General features: G+C 44.3%; 1 protein-coding gene across 1 annotated transcript in view; it reads left to right on the top strand.

Moving 5' to 3' along the window:
* LOC311121586 (sphingomyelin synthase-related protein 1-like) overlaps positions 1-6,594 on the top strand; it is a 56,199-nt gene extending 49,605 nt beyond the window's left edge. Inside the window, exons 4-6 of the mRNA XM_084196046.1 lie at positions 3,064-3,181; positions 3,925-4,075; positions 4,264-6,594. Of these exons, the coding sequence (XP_084052172.1) occupies positions 3,064-3,181; positions 3,925-4,075; positions 4,264-4,568 (574 nt within the window). The 3' untranslated portion in view covers positions 4,569-6,594. The remainder of the gene's footprint in view (positions 1-3,063; positions 3,182-3,924; positions 4,076-4,263) is intronic.
* Positions 6,595-22,956: the final 16,362 nt, after the last annotated feature.

The raw sequence follows: 22,956 nt of genomic DNA, 5'->3' as shown, positions 1-22,956 counted from the left end.
ACAGTCACGGGAAATACTTGCGTTTACCCGCTGTATGGTAGCAGGGTGGACGTTTTTTCGTGGTAGCAGGGTGGAGATAACCATTTGTGCGTTGTGGAAAGTAGAATACGCTTTTTCAATCATTCCCTTGAGTGCTGTGGCCACACTTTCCTGCTGTGCTCTCAGGTCTTTTGTTCGTGTGTATTATTATGTGGCTGGGTGACCCTTTTTGGTCCTCAGACAGAAGGTGTAGGGCTCGCTGGGAGGTTGACTTTCCGCTTGGGGTTGCTCGTCTGTGGGGTTGTATAATGAGGAGGTTTGGTCTGACACGCTCGGGGTGGGTGTATCTTTCTCAAGAGAGAGCTTATCCTGCTGAGCTATCTCTTTGATTATGTGAAAGTCCAGCTGAAACTGTTTGGGGTTGCCCTGTACCATTACTGTTCCAGACTTATACAGGTTGACTTTGGCTGACTCAGAGTCCTCGTTGTCTACTATCCTGAGTTTCCACCCATCGCTAACATCCCCCCCATCTTAACAGAGGGGTAGTGTGTTAATATAGCACTGTGCCAGGGGATGGTCTGTTAATATAGCACTGTGCCATGCCAGGGGATGGTCTGTTAATATAGCACTGTGCCAGGGGATGGTGTGTTAATATAGCACTGTGCCAGGGGATGGTCTGTTAATATAGCACTGTGCCAGGGGATGGTCTGTTAATATAGCACTGCGCCATGGGATGGTCTGTTAATATAGCACTGTGCCAGGGGATGGTCTGTTAATATAGCACTGTGCCAGGGGATGGTCTGTTAATATAGCACTGTGCCAGGGGGTGGTCTGTTAATATAGCACTATGCCAGGGGATGGTCTGTTAATATAGCACTGTGCCAGGGGATGGTCTGTTAATATAGCACTGTGCCAGGGGATGGTCTGTTAATATAGCACTGTGCCATGCCAGGGGATGGTCTGTTAATATAGCACTGTGCCATGCCAGGGGATGGTCTGTTAATATAGCACTGTGCCAGGGGATGGTGTGTTAATATAGCACTGTGCCAGGGGATGGTCTGTTAATATAGCACTGTGCCAGGGGATGGTCTGTTAATATAGCACTGCGCCATGGGATGGTCTGTTAATATAGCACTGTGCCAGGGGATGGTCTGTTAATATAGCACTGTGCCAGGGGATGGTCTGTTAATATAGCACTGTGCCAGGGGGTGGTCTGTTAATATAGCACTATGCCAGGGGATGGTCTGTTAATATAGCACTGTGCCAGGGGATGGTCTGTTAATATAGCACTGTGCCAGGGGATGGTCTGTTAATATAGCACTGTGCCATGCCAGGGGATGGTCTGTTAATATAGCACTGTGCCATGCCAGGGGATGGTCTGTTAATATAGCACTGTGCCATGCCAGGGGATGGTCTGTTAATATAGCACTGTGCCAGGGGATGGTCTGTTAATATAGCACTGTGCCATGCCAGGGGAATGTCTGTTAATATAGCACTGTGCCAGGGGATGGTCTGTTAATATAGCACTGTGCCAGGGGATGGTCTGTTAATATAGCACTGTGCCATGCCAGGGGATGGTCTGTTAATATAGCACTGTGCCATGCCAGGGGATGGTCTGTTAATATAGCACTGTGCCAGGGGATGGTCTGTTAATATAGCACTGTGCCAGGGGATGGTCTGTTAATATAGCACTGCACCATGCCAGGGGATGGTCTGTTAATATAGCACTGTGCCAGGGGATGGTCTGTTAATATAGCACTGTGCCAGGGGATGGTCTGTTAATATAGCACTGTGCCAGGGGATGGTCTGTTAATATAGCACTGTGCCAGGGGATGGTCTGTTAATATATCATATTGAGGTGTCTGTCTCTCTCTAGGTCTAATATTGTCTCTCTCTCTCTAGGTCTATCATATTGAGGTGTCTGTCTCTCTCTAGGTCTAATATTGTCTCTCTCTCTCTAGGTCTATCATATTGAGGTGTCTGTCTCTCTCTAGGTCTAATATTGTCTCTCTCTCTCTAGGTCTATCATATTGAGGTGTCTGTCTCTCTCTAGGTCTAATATTGTCTCTCTCTCTCTAGGTCTATCATATTGAGGTGTCTGTCTCTCTCTAGGTCTAATATTGTCTCTCTCTCTCTAGGTCTATCATATTGAGGTGTCTGTCTCTCTCTAGGTCTAATATTGTTTCTCTCTCTCTAGGTCTAACATATTGAGGTGTCTGTCTCTCTCTAGGTCTAATATTGTCTCTCTCTCTCTAGGTCTATCATATTGAGGTGTCTGTCTCTCTCTAGGTCTAATATTGTCTCTCTCTCTCTAGGTCTATCATATTGAGGTGTCTGTGTCTCTCTAGGTCTAATATTGTCTCTCTCTCTCTAGGTCTATCATATTGAGGTGTCTGTCTCTCTCTAGGTCTAATATTGTCTCTCTCTCTCTAGGTCTATCATATTGAGGTGTCTGTCTCTCTCTAGGTCTAATATTGTCTCTCTCTCTCTAGGTCTATCATATTGAGGTGTCTGTCTCTCTCTAGGTCTAATATTGTCTCTCTCTCTCTAGGTCTATCATATTGAGGTGTCTATCTCTCTCTAGGTCTAATATTGTCTCTCTCTCTCTAGGTCTATCATATTGAGGTGTCTGTCTCTCTCTAGGTCTAATATTGTCTCTCTCTCTCTAGGTCTATCATGTTGAGGTGTCTGTCTCTCTCTAGGTCTAATATTGTCTCTCTCTCTCTAGGTCTATCATATTGAGGTGTCTGTCTCTCTCTAGGTCTAATATTGTCTCTCTCTCTCTAGGTCTATCATATTGAGGTGTCTGTCTCTCTCTAGGTCTAATATTGTCTCTCTCTCTCTAGGTCTATCATATTGAGGTGTCTGTCTCTCTCTAGGTCTAATATTGTCTCTCTCTCTCTAGGTCTATCATATTGAGGTGTCTGTCTCTCTCTAGGTCTAATATTGTCTCTCTCTCTCTCTAGGTCTATCATATTGAGGTGTCTGTCTCTCTCTAGGTCTAATATTGTCTCTCTCTCTCTAGGTCTATCATATTGAGGTGTCTGTCTCTCTCTAGGTCTAATATTGTCTCTCTCTCTCTAGGTCTATCATATTGAGGCGTCTGTGTTCTCTGTTTGGAACAGTGTTTCTGCTGCGTTGCGTCACCATGTTTGTTACCTCCCTCTCTGTACCTGGACAACACCTGCAGTGCTCCAGTAAGGTGGGGGACACACTTACACACCCAAACTACCTGGTGATTGGTTGATTAAAGGACAGAGTCTGATGATTGGTTGATTAAAGGACAGAGTCTGGTGACTGGTTGATTAAAGGGCAGAGTCTGGTGACTGGTTGATTAAAGGGCAGAGTCTGGTGACTGGTTGATTAAAGGACAGAGTCTGATGACTGGTTGATTAAAGGACAGAGTCTGATGATTGGTTGATTAAAGGACAGAGTCTGATGACTGGTTGATTAAAGGACAGAGTCTGATGATTGGTTGATTAAAGGACAGAGTCTGGTGACTGGTTGATTAAAGGGCAGAGTCTGGTGACTGGTTGATTAAAGGACAGAGTCTGGTGACTGGTTGATTAAAGGACAGAGTCTGGTGACTGGTTGATTAAAGGGCAGAGTCTGATGACTGGTTGATTAAAGGACAGAGTCTGATGATTGGTTGATTAAAGGACAGAGTCTGGTGACTGGTTGATTAAAGGGCAGAGTCTGGTGACTGGTTGATTAAAGGACAGAGTCTGGTGACTGGTTGATTAAAGGACAGTCTGGTGACTGGTTGATTAAAGGACAGAGTCTGGTGACTGGTTGATTAAAGGGCAGAGTCTGGTGACTGGTTGATTAAAGGGCAGAGTCTGATGATTGGTTGATTAAAGGACACACTGTTCAGATCATTGCTAACTCTTTGTGTGTGTGTGTGTGTGTGTGTGTGTGTGTGTGTGTGTGTGTGTGTGTGTGTAGATGTATGGTGATACGTGGTCTAAGGTCCAGAGGGTGTTAGCTATATGGAGTGGCTTTGGGATGACGCTGAATGGAGTGGATACCTGTGGAGATTACATGTTCTCTGGTCACACTGTGGTGCTCACCATGCTCAACTTCTTCATCACAGAGTGTGAGTCATACTGTGTGTGTGTGTGTGTGTGTGTGTGTGTGTGTGTGTGTGTGTGTGTGTGTGTGTGTGTGTGTGTGTAACAAAAACATTTGTCACAAAGTGCTGAATAACATCGTGACCTACTAGAGGTCAGAGAGTAATATTACAATGTCTGATTCTATACTGTATATCATGGATATTTCCCATAGATACTCCTCGTAGCTGGCACCTGATCCATACCATCTCCTGGGTTCTGAATCTGTTTGGCATCTTCTTCATCCTGGCGGCTCATGAGCACTACTCCATCGATGTGTTCATAGCCTTCTACATCACCACCAGACTCTTCCTCTACTATCACACTCTGGCCAATACCAGGGCTTTCCAACACAGCCGCCGCGCTCGGATTTGGTTCCCCATGTTCTCCTTCTTCGAATGTAACGTCAACGGCCCTGTTCATAACCAGTACAACTGGCCCTTCAGTGGGCCCGCCTGTATGAAGACACTCATTGGATAACGCACAGTTTAGGGTTAGCCTTTAGCTAGTGTCAGGGTTCCATTGGCCAGATTTTAACTCCAACCTGGGGAATGAAGTATGTTCTAGAATCTAAATAATTACTTATTGTACTTTCAGTATTCTACAGATAATGAATCGATAGCAGTAGATACTGAGCTATTTATAATGTATGTTGTTTATTGATGAGTTGTTTAAATCAGTTAGTTGTGTGTTAGGGTATGTAACTGTCCATATGTAATCTATGGGAATCTGTGCTTCATTCACATCATGTATGTACACTGAGTGTACAAAACATTAGGAGTCTTTCCATGACATAGACTGACCAGGTGAAAGCTATAATCCCTTATTGATGTCACTTATTAAATCCACTTCAATCAGTGTAGATGAAGGGGAGGAGACAGGTTAAAGAAGGATTTCTAAGCATTGAGACAATTGAGACATGGATTGTGTATGTGTGCCATTCAGAGGGTAAATGGGCAAGACAACATATTTAAGTGCCTTTGAACAGGGTATGGTAGTAAATGCCAGGCACAACGGTTTGAGTGTGTCAAGAACTGCAACGCTGCTGGGTTTTTCACGCTCAACAGTTCTACCACCCAAAGAACATCCAGCCAATGGGTCATTGATGAAAGAGGACAAAGGAGGCTGGCACGAATTGTGCAGAGCAACAGACGGGCTACAGTTAGCCGACTGCCAGTCCAGTACAACACTGGTGCCCAAAGACCCATAAAATAATGCACAACTTGTCGTACCTTCACACGACCTTACAGAGTTCCACTTCTTTCAGCAAAAAACTAAAAACTGAGGTTGCAGTGGGCTAAGGAACGAAAACGCTGGACACTGGAGAATTGGAAAAACATTGGCTGGTCTGATGAATCCCACTTCCTGCTGTTTCACGCTGATGGGAGGACTAGGGTATGGAGAAAACCACATGAGGACATGCATCCATCATGCCGCATGCCAACATTGCAGCTTGGTGGTGTGATGTTGTGGGGTGTGTTTTCATGGCACACATTGGACCCCTTGATAAATGTGGAGCAATGTTTGAATGTCCCAGGATATCTGAATATCATTGCCAATCAGGTGCATCCCTTCATGGCAGCATTGTATCCATCTGCAAATTGTTTTTTTCAGCAGGATAGAGCACATTTTTTCAGCCCCATGCCACAAGGCTAGGATTGTCAAGGAATGGTTCCACAAACATGACAGTGAATTCAGCTTACTGCAGTGGCCTGCCCAGTCGCCAGATGTCAATCCAATTGAGCATCTGTGGGATGAGATGGAACGAGCTATTCGGAGTAGAGATCCACCACCAGCCAACTTGACAACTGTGGGAAGCATTGGAGACAACATGGGCCAGCATCCCTGTGGAGTGCTTTCGACACCTTGTAAAGTCCATGCCCCAACAAATTGTGGCTGTTCTGAGGGCATAAGTGCGTGCAACTCAATATTGAGAAGGTTTTCCTAATGTTTTGTACACTCAGTGTATGTTTTAGTTCATTTATTGATACTTGTTTTGTTGTTGATAAATCGTTTTTTTGCAATACAGAAATGGTTTTACTTCTAGCGGGGCATAAGAAGGGTTAGAACCATTACACGTTTACAACAGAAGCACAACCTAAGTAATCCATATCCTATTTACAATGCTGTTCTGTTGTTCTATTGGACACTAGATCCTGTTCTGTTGTTCTATTGGACACTAGATCCTGTCCTGTTGTTCTATTGGACACTAGATCCTGTCCTGTTGTTCTATTGGACAGTAGATCCTGTTCTTTTGTTCTATTGGACACTAGATCCTGTCCTGTTGTTCTATTGGACAGTAGATCCTGTTCTGTTGTTCTATTGGACACTAGATCCTGTTCTGTTGTTCTATTGGACAGTAGATCCTGTTCTGTTGTTCTATTGGACACTAGATCCTGTCCTGTTGTTCTATTGGACATTAGATGCTGTTCTATTGGAGAATAGAATCCAGCTGTGATCAAGCTGGTATGCTCTGATTAATCAGTTGTGAATAAATGTTTTTAACTAAAAACGGTGTGTGTCTTGCTTGTGAGTGAGTGAATGTGTATGTATAGCTATTTATGTGTTTCTACCCCTCTTGTAAATACAAACACTTTCTCAGATGTGCAAAAGTTAATCAGTCAAAACAGCCTTCCGTATTTGCATCATATTTACTGTTCCAGCTCTGCCTCAGAGATTGATAGATATAAGAATTATGGGGAAATTCACTATGTATATAGAGATATGGGGAAATTCACTATATATATATATATATAGATATGGGGAAATTCACTATATATACAGTGAGGGAAAAAAGTATTTGATCCCCTGCTGATTTTGTAAGTTTGCCCACTGTCAAAGAAATGATCAGTCTATAATTGTAATGGCAGGTTTATTTGAACAGTGAGAGACAGAATAACAACAACAAAATCCAGAAAAACGCATGTCAAAAATGATTTGCATTTTAATGAGGGAAATAAGTATTTGACCCCTCTGCAAAACATGACTTAGTACTTGGTGGCAAAATCATTGTTGGCAATCACAGAGGTCAGATGTTTCTTGTAGTTGGCCACCAGGTTTGCACACATCTCAGGAGGGATTTTGTCCCACTCCTCTTTGCAGATCTTCTCCAAGTCATTAAGGTTTCGAGGCTGACGTTTGGCAACTCGAATCTTCAGCTCCCTCCACAGATTTTCTTTGGGATTAAGGTCTGGAGACTGGCTAGGCCACTCCAGGACCTTAATGTGCTTCTTCTTGAGCCACTCCTTTGTTGCCTTGGCCATGTGTTTTGGGTCATTGTCATGCTGGAATACCCATCCAAAACCCATTTTCAATGCCCTGGCTGAGGGAAGGAGGATCTCACCCAAGATTTGACGGTACATGGCCCCGTCCATCGTCCCTTTGATGCGGTGAAGTTGTCCTGTCCCCTTAGCAGAAAAACACCCCCAAAGCATAATTTTTCCACCTCCATGTTTGACGGTGGGGATGGTGTTCTTGGGGTCATAGGCAGCATTCCTCCTCCTCCAAACACGGCGAGTTGAGTTGATGCCAAAGAGCTCCATTTTGGTCTCATCTGACCACAACAATTTCACCCAGTTCTCCTCTGAATCATTCAGATGTTCATTGGCAAACTTCAGACGGGCATGCATATGTGCTTTCTTGAGCAGGGGGACCTTGCGGGCGCTGCAGGATTTCAGTCCTTCACGGCGTAGTGTGTTACCAGTTGTTTTCTTGGTGACTATGGTCCCAGCTGCCTAGACATCATTGACAATATCCTCCTGTGTAGTTCTGGGCTGATTCCTCACCGTTCTCATGATCATTGCAACTCCACGAGGTGAGATCTTGCATGGAGCCCCAGGCCGAGGGAGATCGACAGTTATTTTGTGTTTCTTCCATTTGCGAATAATCGCACCAACTGTTGTCACCTTCTCACCAACCTGCTTGGTGATGTTCTTGTAGCCCATTCCAGCCTTGTGTAGGTCTAAAATCTTGCCCCTGACATCCTTGGAGAGCTATTTGGTCTTGGCCATGGTGGAGAGTTTGGAATCTGATTGATTGATTGCTTCTGTGGACAGGTGCCTTTTATACAGGTAACAAGCTGAGATTTGGAGCACTCCCTTTAAGAGTGTGCTCCTAATCTCAGCTCGTTACCTGTATAAAAGACACCTGGGAGCCAGAAATCTTTCTGATTGAGAGGAGGTCAAATACTTATTTCCCTCATTAAAATGCAAATCAATTTATAACATTTTTGACATGTGTTTTTCTGGATTATTTTGTTGTTATTCTGTCTCTCACTGTTCAAATAAACCTACCATTAAAATTATAGACTGATCATTTCTTTGTCAGTGGGCAAAATCAGCAGGGGATCAAATACTTGTTTCCCTCACTGTATAGAAATATGGGGAGAGCTGTATCTATCTGATATAAAGACATTGGGAGGGGAGTTATGGCTATCTATCTGATATAAAGACATTGGGAGGGGAGTTATGGCTATCTATCTGATATAAAGACATTGGGAGGGGAGTTATGGCTATCTATCTGATATAAAGACATTGGGAGGGGAGTTATGGCTATCTATCTGATATAAAGACATTGGGAGGGGAGTTATGGCTATATATCTGATATAAAGACATTGGGAGGGGAGTTATGGCTATCTATCTGATATAAAGACATTGGGAGGGGAGTTATGGCTATCTATCTGATATAAAGACATTGGGAGGGGAGTTATCACTACTATCTGATATAAAGACATTGGGAGGGGAGTTATCACTACTATCTGATATAAAGACATTGGGAGGGGAGTTATCACTACTATCTGATATAAAGACATTGGGAGGGGAGTTATGACTATCTATCTGATATAAAGACATTGGGAGGGGAGTTATGGCTATCTATCTGATATAAAGACATTGGGAGGGGAGTTATGGCTATCTATCTGATATAAAGACATTGGGAGGGGAGTTATCACTACTATCTGATATAAAGACATTGGGAGGGGAGTTATGGCTATCTATCTGATATAAAGACATTGGGAGGGGAGTTATGACTATATATCTGATATAAAGACATTGGGAGGGGAGTTATCACTACTATCTGATATAAAGACATTGGGAGGGGAGTTATGGCTATCTATCTGATATAAAGACATTGGGAGGGGAGTTATGGCTATCTATCTGATATAAAGACATTGGGAGGGGAGTTATGACTATCTATCTGATATGAAGACATTGGGAGGGGAGTTATGACTATCTATCTTATATAAAGACATTGGGAGGGGAGTTATGGCTATCTATCTGATATAAAGACATTGGGAGGGGAGTTATGGCTATCTATCTGATATAAAGACATTGGGAGGGGAGTTATGACTATCTATCTGATATAAAGACATTGGGAGGGATGTTATGGCTATCTATCTGATATAAAGACATTGGGAGGGGAGTTATGACTATCTATCTGATATAAAGACATTGGGAGGGGAGTTATCACTACTATCTGATATAAAGACATTGGGAGGGGAGTTATGGCTATCTATCTGATATAAAGACATTGGGAGGGGAGTTATGGCTATCTATCTGATATAAAGACATTGGGAGGGGAGTTATCACTACTATCTGATATAAAGACATTGGGAGGGGAGTTATCACTACTATCTGATATAAAGACATTGGGAGGGGAGTTATCACTACTATCTGATATAAAGACATTGGGAGGGGAGTTATGGCTATCTATCTGATATAAAGACATTGGGAGGGATGTTATGGCTATCTATCTGATATAAAGACATTGGGAGGGGAGTTATGACTATCTATCTGATATAAAGACATTGGGAGGGGAGTTATCACTACTATCTGATATAAAGACATTGGGAGGGGAGTTATGGCTATCTATCTGATATAAAGACATTGGGAGGGGAGTTATGGCTATCTATCTGATATAAAGACATTGGGAGGGGAGTTATCACTACTATCTGATATAAAGACATTGGGAGGGGAGTTATGGCTATCTATCTGATATACAGTGGGGGAAAAAAGTATTTAGTCAGCCACCAATTGTGCAAGTTCTCCCACTTAAAAAGATGAGAGAGGCCTGTAATTTTCATCATAGGTACACGTCAACTATGACAGACAAATTGAGAAAAAAAATCCAGAAAATCACATTGTAGGATTTTTTATGAATTTATTTGCAAATTATGGTGGAAAATAAGGATTTGGTCACCTACAAACAAGCAAGATTTCTGGCTCTCACAGACCTGTAACTTCTTCTTTAAGAGGCTCCTCTGTCCTCCACTCGTTACCTGTATTTATGGCACCTGTTTGAACTTGTTATCAGTATAAAAGACACCTGTCCACAACCTCAAACAGTCACACTCCAAACTCCACTATGGCCAAGACCAAAGAGCTGTCAAAGGACACCAGAAACAAAATTGTAGACCTGCACCAGGCTGGGAAGACTGAATCTGCAATAGGTAAGCAGCTTGGTTTGAAGAAATCAACTGTGGGAGCAATTATTAGGAAATGGAAGACATACAAGACCACTGATAATCTCCCTCGATCTGGGGCTCCACGCAAGATCTCACCCTGTGGGGTCAAAATGATCACAAGAACGGTGAGCAAAACTCCCAGAACCACACAGGGGGACCTAGTGAATGACCTGCAGAGAGCTGGGACCAAAGTAACAAAGCCTACCATCAGTAACAGACTATGCCACCAGGGACTCAAATCCTGCAGTGCAAGACGTGTCCCCCTGCTTAAGCCAGTACATGTCCAGGCCCGTCTGAAGTTTGCTAGAGTGCATTTGGATGATCCAGAAGAGGATTGGGAGAATGTCATATGGTCAGATGAAACCAAAATAGTACTTTTTGGTAAGGAGGACAAAGAATGCTGAGTTGCATCCAAAGAACACCATACCTACTGTGAAGCATGGGGGTGGAAACATCATGCTTTGGGGCTGTTTTTCTGCAAAGGGACCAGGACGACTGATCCGTGTAAATGAAAGAATGAATGGGGCCATGTATGGTGAGATTTTGAGTGAAAACCTCCTTCCATCAGCAAGGGCATTGAAGATGAAACGTGGCTGGGTCTTTCAGCATGACAATGATCCCAAACACACCGCCCGGGCAACGAAGGAGTGGCTTCGTAAGAAGCATTTCAAGGTCCTGGAGTGGCCTAGCCAGTCTCCAGATCTCAACCCCATAGAAAATCTTTGGAGGGAGTTGAAAGTCTGTTTTGCCCAGCGACAGCCCCAAAACATCACTGCTCTAGAGGAGATCTGCATGGAGGAATGGGCCAAAATACCAGCAACAGTGTGTGAAAACCTTGTGAAGACTTACAGAAAACGTTTGACCTGTGTCATTGCCAACAAAGGGTATATAACAAAGTATTGAGAAGCTTTTGTTATTGACCAAATACTTATTTTCCACCATAATTTGCAAATTAATTTATAAAAAATCCTACAATGTGATTTTCTGGATTTTTTTCTCTCAATTGTCTGTCATAGTTGACGTGTACCTATGATGAAAATTACAGGCCTCTCTCATCTTTTTAAGTGGGAGAACTTGCACAATTGGTGGCTGATTAAATACTTTTTTTCCCCACTGTAAAGACATTGGGAGGGGAGTTATGGCTATCTAACTGATATAAAGACATTGGGAGGGGAGTTATGGCTATCTATCTGATATAAAGACATTGGGAGGGGAGTTATCACTACTATCTGATATAAAGACATTGGGAGGGGAGTTATGGCTATCTATCTGATATAAAGACATTGGGAGGGGAGTTATCACTACTATCTGATATAAATACATTGGGAGGGGAGTTATGGCTATCTATCTGATATAAAGACATTGGGAGGGGAGTTATGGCTATCTATCTGAAATAAAGACATTGGGAGGGGAGTTATCACTACTATCTGATATAAAGACATTGGGAGGGGAGTTATGGCTATCTATCTGATATAAAGACATTGGGAGGGGAGTTATGACTATCTATCTGATATAAATACATTGGGAGGGGAGTTATCACTACTATCTGAAATAAAGACATTGGGAGGGGAGTTATGACTATCTATCTGATATAAAGACATTGGGAGGGGAGTTATGACTATCTATCTGATATAAAGACATTGGGAGGGGAGTTATGACTATCAATCTGATATAAAGACATTGGGAGGGGAGTTATGACTACTATCTGATATAAAGACATTGGGAGGGGAGTTATGACTATCTATCTGATATAAAGACATTGGGAGGGGAGTTATGACTATCTATCTGATATAAAGACATTGGGAGGGGAGTTATGGCTATCTATCTGATATAAAGACATTGGGAGGGGAGTTATCACTACTATCTGATATAAAGACATTGGGAGGGGAGTTATGGCTATCTATCTGATATAAAGACATTGGGAGGGGAGTTATGGCTATCTAACTGATATATAGACATTGGGAGGGGAGTTATGGCTATCTATCTGATATAAAGACATTGGGAGGGGAGTTATGACTATCTATCTGATATAAAGACATTGGGAGGGGAGTTATCACTACTATCTGATATAAAGACATTGGGAGGGGAGTTATCACTACTATCTGATATAAAGACATTGGGAGGGGAGTTATGGCTATCTATCTGAAATAAAGACATTGGGAGGGGAGTTATCACTACTATCTGATATAAAGACATTGGGAGGGGAGTTATGGCTATCTATCTGAAATAAAGACATTGGGAGGGGAGTTATCACTACTATCTGATATAAAGACATTGGGAGGGGAGTTATGGCTATCTATCTGAAATAAAGACATTGGGAGGGGAGTTATCACTACTATCTGATATAAAGACATTGGGAGGGGAGTTATGGCTATCTATCTGATATAAATACATTGGGAGGGGAGTTATGACTATCTATCTGATATAAAGACATTGGGAGGGGAGTTATCACTACTATCTGATATAAAGACATTGGGAGGGGAGTTATAGCTATCTATCTGATATAAAGACATTGGGAGGGGAGTTATGACTACTATCTGATATAAAGACATTGGGAGGGGAGTTATGACTATCTATCTGATATAAAGACATTGGGAGGGGAGTTATGACTATCTATCTGATATAAAGACATTGGGAGGGGAGTTATGGCTATCTATCTGATATAAAGACATTGGGAGGGGAGTTATGGCTATCTATCTGATATAAAGACATTGGGAGGGGAGTTATGGCTATCTATCTGATATAAAGACATTGGGAGGGGAGTTATGACTATCTATCTGATATAAAGACATTGGGAGGGGAGTTATGACTATCTATCTGATATAAAGACATTGGGAGGGGAGTTATGACTATCTATCTGATATAAATACATTGGGAGGGGAGTTATCACTACTATCTGATATAAAGACATTGGGAGGGGAGTTATGGCTATCTATCTGAAATAAAGACATTGGGAGGGGAGTTATCACTACTATCTGATATAAAGACATTGGGAGGGGAGTTATGGCTATCTATCTGATATAAAGACATTGGGAGTGGAGTTATGGCTATCTATCTGATATAAAGACATTGGGAGGGGAGTTATGACTATCTATCTGATATAAATACATTGGGAGGGGAGTTATCACTACTATCTGAAATAAAGACATTGGGAGGGGAGTTATGACTATCTATCTGATATAAAGACATTGGGAGGGGAGTTATGACTATCTATCTGATATAAAGACATTGGGAGGGGAGTTATGACTATCTATCTGATATAAAGACATTGGGAGGGGAGTTATCACTACTATCTGAAATAAAGACATTGGGAGGGGAGTTATGGCTATCTATCTGATATAAATACATTGGGAGGGGAGTTATCACTACTATCTGAAATAAAGACATTGGGAGGGGAGTTATGACTATCTATCTGATATAAAAACATTGGGAGGGGAGTTATGACTATCTATCTGATATAAAGACATTGGGAGGGGAGTTATCACTACTATCTGATATAAAGACATTCGGAGGGGAGTTATCACTACTATCTGATATAAAGACATTGGGAGGGGAGTTATCACTACTATCTGATATAAAGACATTGGGAGGGGAGTTATCACTACTATCTGATATAAAGACATTGGGAGGGGAGTTATGGCTATCTATCTGAAATAAAGACATTGGGAGGGGAGTTATCACTACTATCTGATATAAAGACATTGGGAGGGGAGTTATAGCTATCTATCTGATATAAAGACATTGGGAGGGGAGTTATGGCTATCTATCTGATATAAAGACATTGGGAGGGGAGTTATCACTACTATCTGATATAAAGACATTGGGAGGGGAGTTATGGCTATCTATCTGATATAAAGACATTGGGAGGGGAGTTATCACTACTATCTGATATAAAGACATTGGGAGGGGAGTTATGGCTATCTATCTGATATAAAGACATTGGGAGGGGAGTTATGGCTATCTATCTGATATAAAGACATTGGGAGGGGAGTTATCACTACTATCTGATATAAAGACATTGGGAGGGGAGTTATCACTACTATCTGATATAAAGACATTGGGAGGGGAGTTATCACTACTATCTGATATAAAGACATTGGGAGGGGAGTTATGGCTATCTATCTGATATAAAGACATTGGGAGGGGAGTTATGGCTATCTATCTGATATAAAGACATTGGGAGGGGAGTTATGGCTATCTATCTGATATAAAGACATTGGGAGGGGAGTTATCACTACTATCTGAAATAAATACATTGGGAGGGGAGTTATCACTACTATCTGAAATAAAGACATTGGGAGGGGAGTTATGACTATCTATCTGATATAAAGACATTGGGAGGGGAGTTATGGCTATCTATCTGATATAAAGACATTGGGAGGGGAGTTATGACTATCTATCTGATATAAAGACATTGGGAGGGGAGTTATCACTACTATCTGATATAAAGACATTGGGAGGGGAGTTATGGCTATCTATCTGATATAAAGACATTGGGAGGGGAGTTATGGCTATCTATCTGATATAAAGACATTGGGAGGGGAGTTATCACTACTATCTGATATAAAGACATTGGGAGGGGAGTTATGACTATCTATCTGATATAAAGACATTGGGAGGGGAGTTATGACTATCTATCTGATATAAAGACATTGGGAGGGGAGTTATGGCTATCTATCTGATATAAAGACATTGGGAGGGGAGTTATCACTACTATCTGATATAAAGACATTGGGAGGGGAGTTATGACTATCTATCTGATATAAAGACATTGGGAGGGGAGTTATGACTATCTATCTGATATAAAGACATTGGGAGGGGAGTTATCACTACTATCTGATATAAAGACATTGGGAGGGGAGTTATGGCTATCTATCTGATATAAAGACATTGGGAGGGGAGTTATGGCTATCTATCTGATATAAAGACATTGGGAGGGGAGTTATGGCTATCTATCTGATATAAAGACATTGGGAGGGGAGTTATGACTATCTATCTGATATAAAGACATTGGGAGGGGAGTTATGGCTATCTATCTGATATAAAGACATTGGGAGGGGAGTTATCACTACTATCTGATATAAAGACATTGGGAGGGGAGTTGTGGCTATCTATCTGATATAAAGACATTGGGAGGGGAGTTATCACTACTATCTGATATAAAGACATTGGGAGGGGAGTTATGGCTATCTATCTGATATAAAGACATTGGGAGGGGAGTTATGACTATCTATCTGATATAAAGACATTGGGAGGGGAGTTATCACTACTATCTGATATAAAGACATTGGGAGGGGAGTTATGGCTATCTATCTGATATAAAGACATTGGGAGGGGAGTTATGACTATCTATCTGATATAAAGACATTTGGAGGGGAGTTATGGCTATATATCTGATATAAAGACATTGGGAGGGGAGTTATGGCTATCTATCTTATATAAAGACATTGGGAGGGGAGTTATGGCTATCTATCTGATATAAAGACATTGGGAGGGGAGTTATGACTATCTATCTGATATAAAGACATTGGGAGGGGAGTTATGGCTATCTATCTGATATAAAGACATTGGGAGGGGAGTTATGGCTATCTATCTGATATAAAGACATTGGGAGGGGAGTTATGACTATCTATCTGATATAAAGACATTGGGAGGGGAGTTATGGCTATCTATCTGATATAAAGACATTGGGAGGGGAGTTATGGCTATCTATCTGATATAAAGACATTGGGAGGGGAGTTATGGCTATCTATCTGATATAAAGACATTGGGAGGGGAGTTATGGCTATCTATCTGATATAAAGACATTGGGAGGGGAGTTATCACTACTATCTGATATAAAGACATTGGGAGGGGAGTTATGACTATCTATCTGATATAAAGACATTGGGAGGGGAGTTATGACTATCTATCTGATATAAAGACATTGGGAGGGGAGTTATCACTACTATCTGATATAAAGACATTGGGAGGGGAGTTATGGCTATCTATCTGATATAAAGACATTGGGAGGGGAGTTATCACTACTATCTGATATAAAGACATTGGGAGGGGAGTTATGACTATCTATCTGATATAAAGACATTGGGAGGGGAGTTATGACTATCTATCTGATATAAAGACATTGGGAGGGGAGTTATCACTACTATCTGATATAAAGACATTGGGAGGGGAGTTATGGCTATCTATCTGATATAAAGACATTGGGAGGGGAGTTATGACTATCTATCTGATATAAAGACATTTGGAGGGGAGTTATGGCTATATATCTGATATAAAGACATTGGGAGGGGAGTTATGGCTATCTATCTGATATAAAGACATTGGGAGGGGAGTTATGGCTATCTATCTGATATAAAGACATTGGGAGGGGAGTTATGACTATCTATCTGATATAAAGACATTGGGAGGGGAGTTATGGCTATCTATCTGATATAAAGACATTGGGAGGGGAGTTATCACTACTATCTGATATAAAGACATTGGGAGGGGAGTTATGGCTATCTATCTGATATAAAGACATTGGGAGGGGAGTTATCACTACTATCTGATATAAAGACATTGGGAGGGGAGTTATGGCTATCTATCTGATATAAAGACATTGGGAGGGGAGTTATGGCTATCTATCTGATATAAAGACATTGGGAGGGGAGTTATGACTATCTATCTGATATAAAGACATTGGGAGGGGAGTTATGGCTATCTATCTGATATAAAGACATTGGGAGGGGAGTTATCACTACTATCTGATATAAAGACATTGGGAGGGGAGTTATGGCTATCTATCTGATATAAAGACATTGGGAGGGGAGTTATGACTATCTATCTGATATAAAGACATTGGGAGGGGAGTTATGACTATCTATCTGATATAAAGACATTGGGAGGGGAGTTCTGACTATCTATCTGATATAAAGACATTGGGAGGGGAGTTATGACTATCTATCTGATATAAAGACTGTGATGTCACGAGAGGCTGTGTCCTGGAGGGACGTTACATCCCCCTGAGATGGCTGCAAACCCAGACAGCTATGGCTCCATCTGCTGGTATGGTCGGGAACTCCACCCCTCTATGGCCAATCTTCCCACGCAGCTGAAACAAATCAGGAGCTGATGAGCTGAAGGTTTTTGGAAGGGAAGAGACACACTGAGAGGGAGTGTGTGGGTTGTGAAGAAACACAGTCTCCAACCTGGGCTCTCTGGAGGACAAGAGTGCTGCACGTCCACTTCCATGAGGAATATAAGGATTTGGAGATACTTACCTTTGGGAAATACTCACCTTTGGATATATTCGCCTGTGGAAATACGGGAGAGACATTTGGAAGGACTTTTTGCTGGGTTGGCCACTAGCTGCAACGTGGACTACAGTAAGGCTGGGGAAAAGTTATCTGAGCGAGTGAGAATTATGATTTTGGATGTGGAAGAGACATCCCTGAACTGTTAACCCTTAAAGAGCCACAAGAGAACAGAATTTTGTTATATTTTCGTTAATTTCCCAAGACCTTTAATAAAATCCTTGTTTTGTTTGAACCTTGTCTCCTTGCACTACTTGAGCAATCCCGCTGAAAGCTGTGTAGCCTCTCGTGACGTCACAGATGGTGGAGAACACGGGCAAGCTCAAGCGTTAATAGTGCATGTCAGAGGAGGACACCGAAGGTTTGATCACCCAGTTTTCCAAGTTGGCCGTAGGCTCCCCCCCGACTGAAATGGAGGACATATTGAAAGCCCTTGTTGCTGGCCAGCAAGCCCAGATGCAAGCAAACGTGGCTCTCTTGGAGGAGCAAAAGAAAGCCAACCTTCTGAAGGCAGAGGAATTGCAGTTGCAGAGACAGATGGTGGTCCAAAATACCCGCCCAATAAAGGCAAGTGACTTTATATCTAAGATGGGAGCTACCGATGACATTGAGGCATACCTGCATGCATTTGAGGCCACGGCCACTAGGGAAGCCTGGCCCAAGCAACAGTGGGTTGGTCTGTTAGCCCCCTTCCTAACCGGGGAATCGCTGAATGCTGTCCGGGACCTGGGCCCTGACCAGGTTACTGACTATGATGCCCTGAAGTCTGAGATCCTCAGCAGATATGGACTCACAAAGTTTGGTATGGCCCAGCGCTTTCACAGCTGGACCTTCCAACCAGACCAACCTCCTCGGGCGCAGATGCATGAACTTGTCCGAATCGCAAGGAAATGGCTGGATCCGCAGAGGAATACAGCAGCGGCGGTGGTGGAGGCCGTTGTGGTGGATCGTTACCTACGCGCCCTGCCTTATGAGGCAAAACGGTTCATCAGTCAACAGGCCTTGACCACGGCTGATCTGACCGTTGAAGCTGTGGAAAAGTACCAGGCCACAGCGGAGATGCTGAATGCTTCCCGAAAAGACCCCAGGAGTGCGCCCCCACCACAAATGGGAAGAACCCGTCCAAAGGACCCCAAGGTCTCGAACCCAGCCACGTCAGGACTTATCCCGGCTCCAGGGGGAGCCAGAAACCAGGCGGGTCCAAGAAGAGTACACCAGGAGGGGGAAACTCGACAGTGTTACCGGTGTGGGGAGATGGGACATATCTCCTGGCAGTGTGGGAAACCAGCCGATGAACCTATGCCCACTGCGGAGTCCTCCAGCTCAGCACCCACACACCGTTTTGCCTCGCTCTTGGGAGTCGTAGATGGCGGCCCAGATCGACCCCCCACCTGCCCGGTAACTGTGAATCACCATGATGTGGAGGCCTTACTAGATTCTGGTAGCCGGGCCACCCTGGTGCGTAAGGATTTGGTGGGCCCAACGTGTCTGACCCCGGGGAAAGTCCTCCCAGTTTCCTGTGTCCATGGAGACACCAGAGAATACCCCATTACTGAACTTACAATGACCAGCACACGGGGAACCATACACACGACGGCGGGGGTGGTTGATTCCCTCCCCGTCCCTGTCCTAATTGGACGAGACTGCCCAGCCTTTTACCCCCTCTGGAGAGAGTCTCAGGAGAGGATAACCCGAGTACCTCGGAAACGGAGAGGCAAGACTCATCCTGGGAAGGCTCCGGTGCAATCCTCCGAATTACTCACTCCCGCCCGGGCTCTGATAGGGATGGCAGGTGCCCAGACCGACACAGAGACTGGTCCGGATACGGGAGAAGAGAACGCAGCCCAGGAAAGTGCTCCGTTCTCCAGTGAAGAAGACGTCCCAGGCACCCAAGAGCTTCCCCCTCTCACAGGCCAGTATGGTACGGCTCAATTACAAGATCCTACTCTTGCAAATGCCTTAAGAAATGTGCAGGTATTAGAAGGTGTAGTGTTAGGTGATAAGACAAACCCTACTTACCCCCATTTCGCAGTAAACCGGGGGTTAGTATATCAGATAGTCAAGAAAAATGATGAAGTGCATGAACAGCTCCTCGTGCCACAGCCCTATCGGGCCACAGTACTCAACCTAGCACACACACACCCGCTAGGGGCCCACTTGGGGGTAGAGAAGACTAAGGAAAGAATCATGCAACGTTTCTTTTGGCCAGGAGTACACAAAGAGATAGAGAACTACTGCCGTAGTTGCCCTGAGTGTCAGCAGGTTGCGCCAAAGCCCACATATAGAAACCCGCTCATTCCCTTGCCCATTATCGAAACTCCTTTTGAGAGGATTGGATTAGACATAGTCGGGCCCTTACCGAAAAGTTCCAGGGGACATCAATACATTCTGGTCATTCTGGACTATGCATCCCGGTACCCGGAGGCCATTCCGCTGAGGAAGGCTACATCCAGACAAATCGCCAAGGAGCTGTTCCTTCTCTCAACTAGTCTGGGAATCCCAAAAGAGATATTGACGGACCAAGGGACTCCATTCATGTCCAGGGTGATGAAAGAACTCTGTGCTTTACTGAAAATCAAACAGCTGAGAACCTCGGTCTACCACCCCCAGACAGATGGCCTAGTCGAACGTTTTAACAAAACACTAAAATCCATGCTGCGGAAAGCGGTAGGGGAAGATGGGCGCAACTGGGATCAGCTGTTACCATACATATTATTTGCGGTGAGAGAGGTACCTCAGTCTTCTACTGGTTTTTCACCCTTTGAGCTCTTGCTTTCCTACAGACCCAGAGGACTGCTCGACATCGCCAAGGAGGCCTGGGAGGAGCAGCCATGCCAACAGCGGACACTGATCGACCATGTCGGGGCTATGAGGGAGAGAATGAAGGCCATCTATCCCATGATGCGGGAACACCTGGAGGCCAGTCAGCGGCAACAGCAAGCCTCCTACAACAGATCTGCTCAACCCAGGGAGTTTAAGCCGGGGGACAGAGTGCTGGTCCTGGTGCCAACCGTTGAGTGTAAATTCCTGGCAACCTGGCAAGGACCATATGAGGTCATTGAACGCATGGGAGAAGTAAACTACAAGGTGAGGCAACCAGATAAAAGAAAAACTGAGCAGATTTATCATGTTAACCTTTTAAAGAAGTGGCACGCCAGAGAGGCGATGTTCAGCTGTCTACCCCCCACAGAGACCAAGGAACCGGCGCGAGAAGAGGTTCAGCTGGGTCCAAATCTGTCCCCACATCAACGACAGATGGCCCTGGAACTCGTGGAGCAGAACCAGGATGTCTTCTCCTCCCTTCCCGGTCACACAGAGGTGGTCCAACATGAGATCCGCACCATGCCTGGCCGAACGGTAAACCAGCGCCCGTACCGCGTGCCAGAGGCTCGTAAAGTGGTTATACAGAAGGAGGTAAGGAAGATGCTGGAGTTGGGAGTAATCGAAGAGTCCCACAGTGCCTGGGCAAGTCCCATCGTACTAGTTCCCAAGCCAGACGATTCAGTACGATTTTGTAATGACTATCGAAAGTTGAATGAAGTGTCTGAATTTGATGCATACCCAATGCCTCGTGTCGATGATTTAATAGACTCCTTGGGGCATGCTCGTTTCCTAACCACTCTTGATCTCACAAAAGGCTACTGGCAGGTGCCCCTGACCCCGGCGTCCAAGGAGAAGACAGCCTTTGCCACCCCGGAGGGGCTCTACCAGTATACCCGACTTCCGTTTGGTCTCCACGGGGCACCTGCCACGTTCCAACGCCTGATGGATCGAGTCCTTGCGCCCCACAAGAGGTACGCAGCGGCTTATTTGGATGATGTTGTTATACAAAGTCCGGATTGGGCCAGCCACATACCCCGGGTACAAGCGGTGCTGGATTCGCTCAGGGAAGCAGGGCTCACGGCAAACCCGAAGAAGTGCAAGCTGGCCTTCAGTGAGACAAACTACCTGGGGTACACCATTGGGCGGGGGTTGGTCAAACCACAGGAAGCCAAACTGCGGGCCATACAGGACTGGCCGCAGCCCATCACCAAGAAGCAAGTAAGGTCATTTTTGGGCCTCGCTGGCTACTATAGACGCTTTATTGCAGATTTTGCTACCATAGCTGCACCGTTGACGGAGCTGACGACCAAACGCCACTCACGAATGGTGAAGTGGAACCCTGCGGCGGAGGCGGCTTTCCTCAACCTGAAGCGAGCACTCTGCTCCAGTCCGATCCTGGTGGCACCAGACTTCAAGAAGGAATTCATTGTCCAAGCGGATGCTTCGGAGGTGGGTCTGGGTGCTGTCCTCACCCAGGCACATGACGGTGAAGAACATCCCATTCTCTACCTAAGCAGAAAGTTACTTCCAAGAGAGAAGAACTATTCAACGGTGGAGAAAGAATGTCTGGCTGTAGTCTGGGCCCTGGAGTCCCTTCGGTTCTATCTCCTGGGCCGACGTTTCATGGTGGTATCTGATCACGCCCCTCTGCAGTGGATGGCCAAGAACAAGGAATCAAACAGTAGAGTAACCAGATGGTTTTTGAGCTTGCAACCGTTTAACTTTTCTGTTGTCCACAGGGCTGGCAAGCACCACGGCAATGCGGACGCCCTCTCCCGGCGTGATGCCTTCTTCGCTGCCTTTACCCCGACGAGGACGTCGGTCCCGAGGAGGGGGATGTGTGATGTCACGAGAGGCTGTGTCCTGGAGGGACGTTACATCCCCCTGAGATGGCTGCAAACCCAGACAGCTATGGCTCCATCTGCTGGTATGGTCGGGAACTCCACCCCTCTATGGCCAATCTTCCCACGCAGCTGAAACAAATCAGGAGCTGATGAGCTGAAGGTTTTTGGAAGGGAAGAGACACACTGAGAGGGAGTGTGTGGGTTGTGAAGAAACACAGTCTCCAACCTGGGCTCTCTGGAGGACAAGAGTGCTGCACGTCCACTTCCATGAGGAATATAAGGATTTGGAGATACTTACCTTTGGGAAATACTCACCTTTGGATATATTCGCCTGTGGAAATACGGGAGAGACATTTGGAAGGACTTTTTGCTGGGTTGGCCACTAGCTGCAACGTGGACTACAGTAAGGCTGGGGAAAAGTTATCTGAGCGAGTGAGAATTATGAT

The sequence above is a fragment of the Coregonus lavaretus genome, assembly GCF_964263955.1.
Source record: "Coregonus lavaretus genome assembly, contig: HAP1_SCAFFOLD_154, whole genome shotgun sequence".
Taxonomy (NCBI): Eukaryota; Metazoa; Chordata; class Actinopteri; order Salmoniformes; family Salmonidae; genus Coregonus; species Coregonus lavaretus.
The sequence above is the reverse complement of the archived record's forward strand: the minus strand, read 5'-3'. Positions and strand labels throughout refer to the sequence as shown.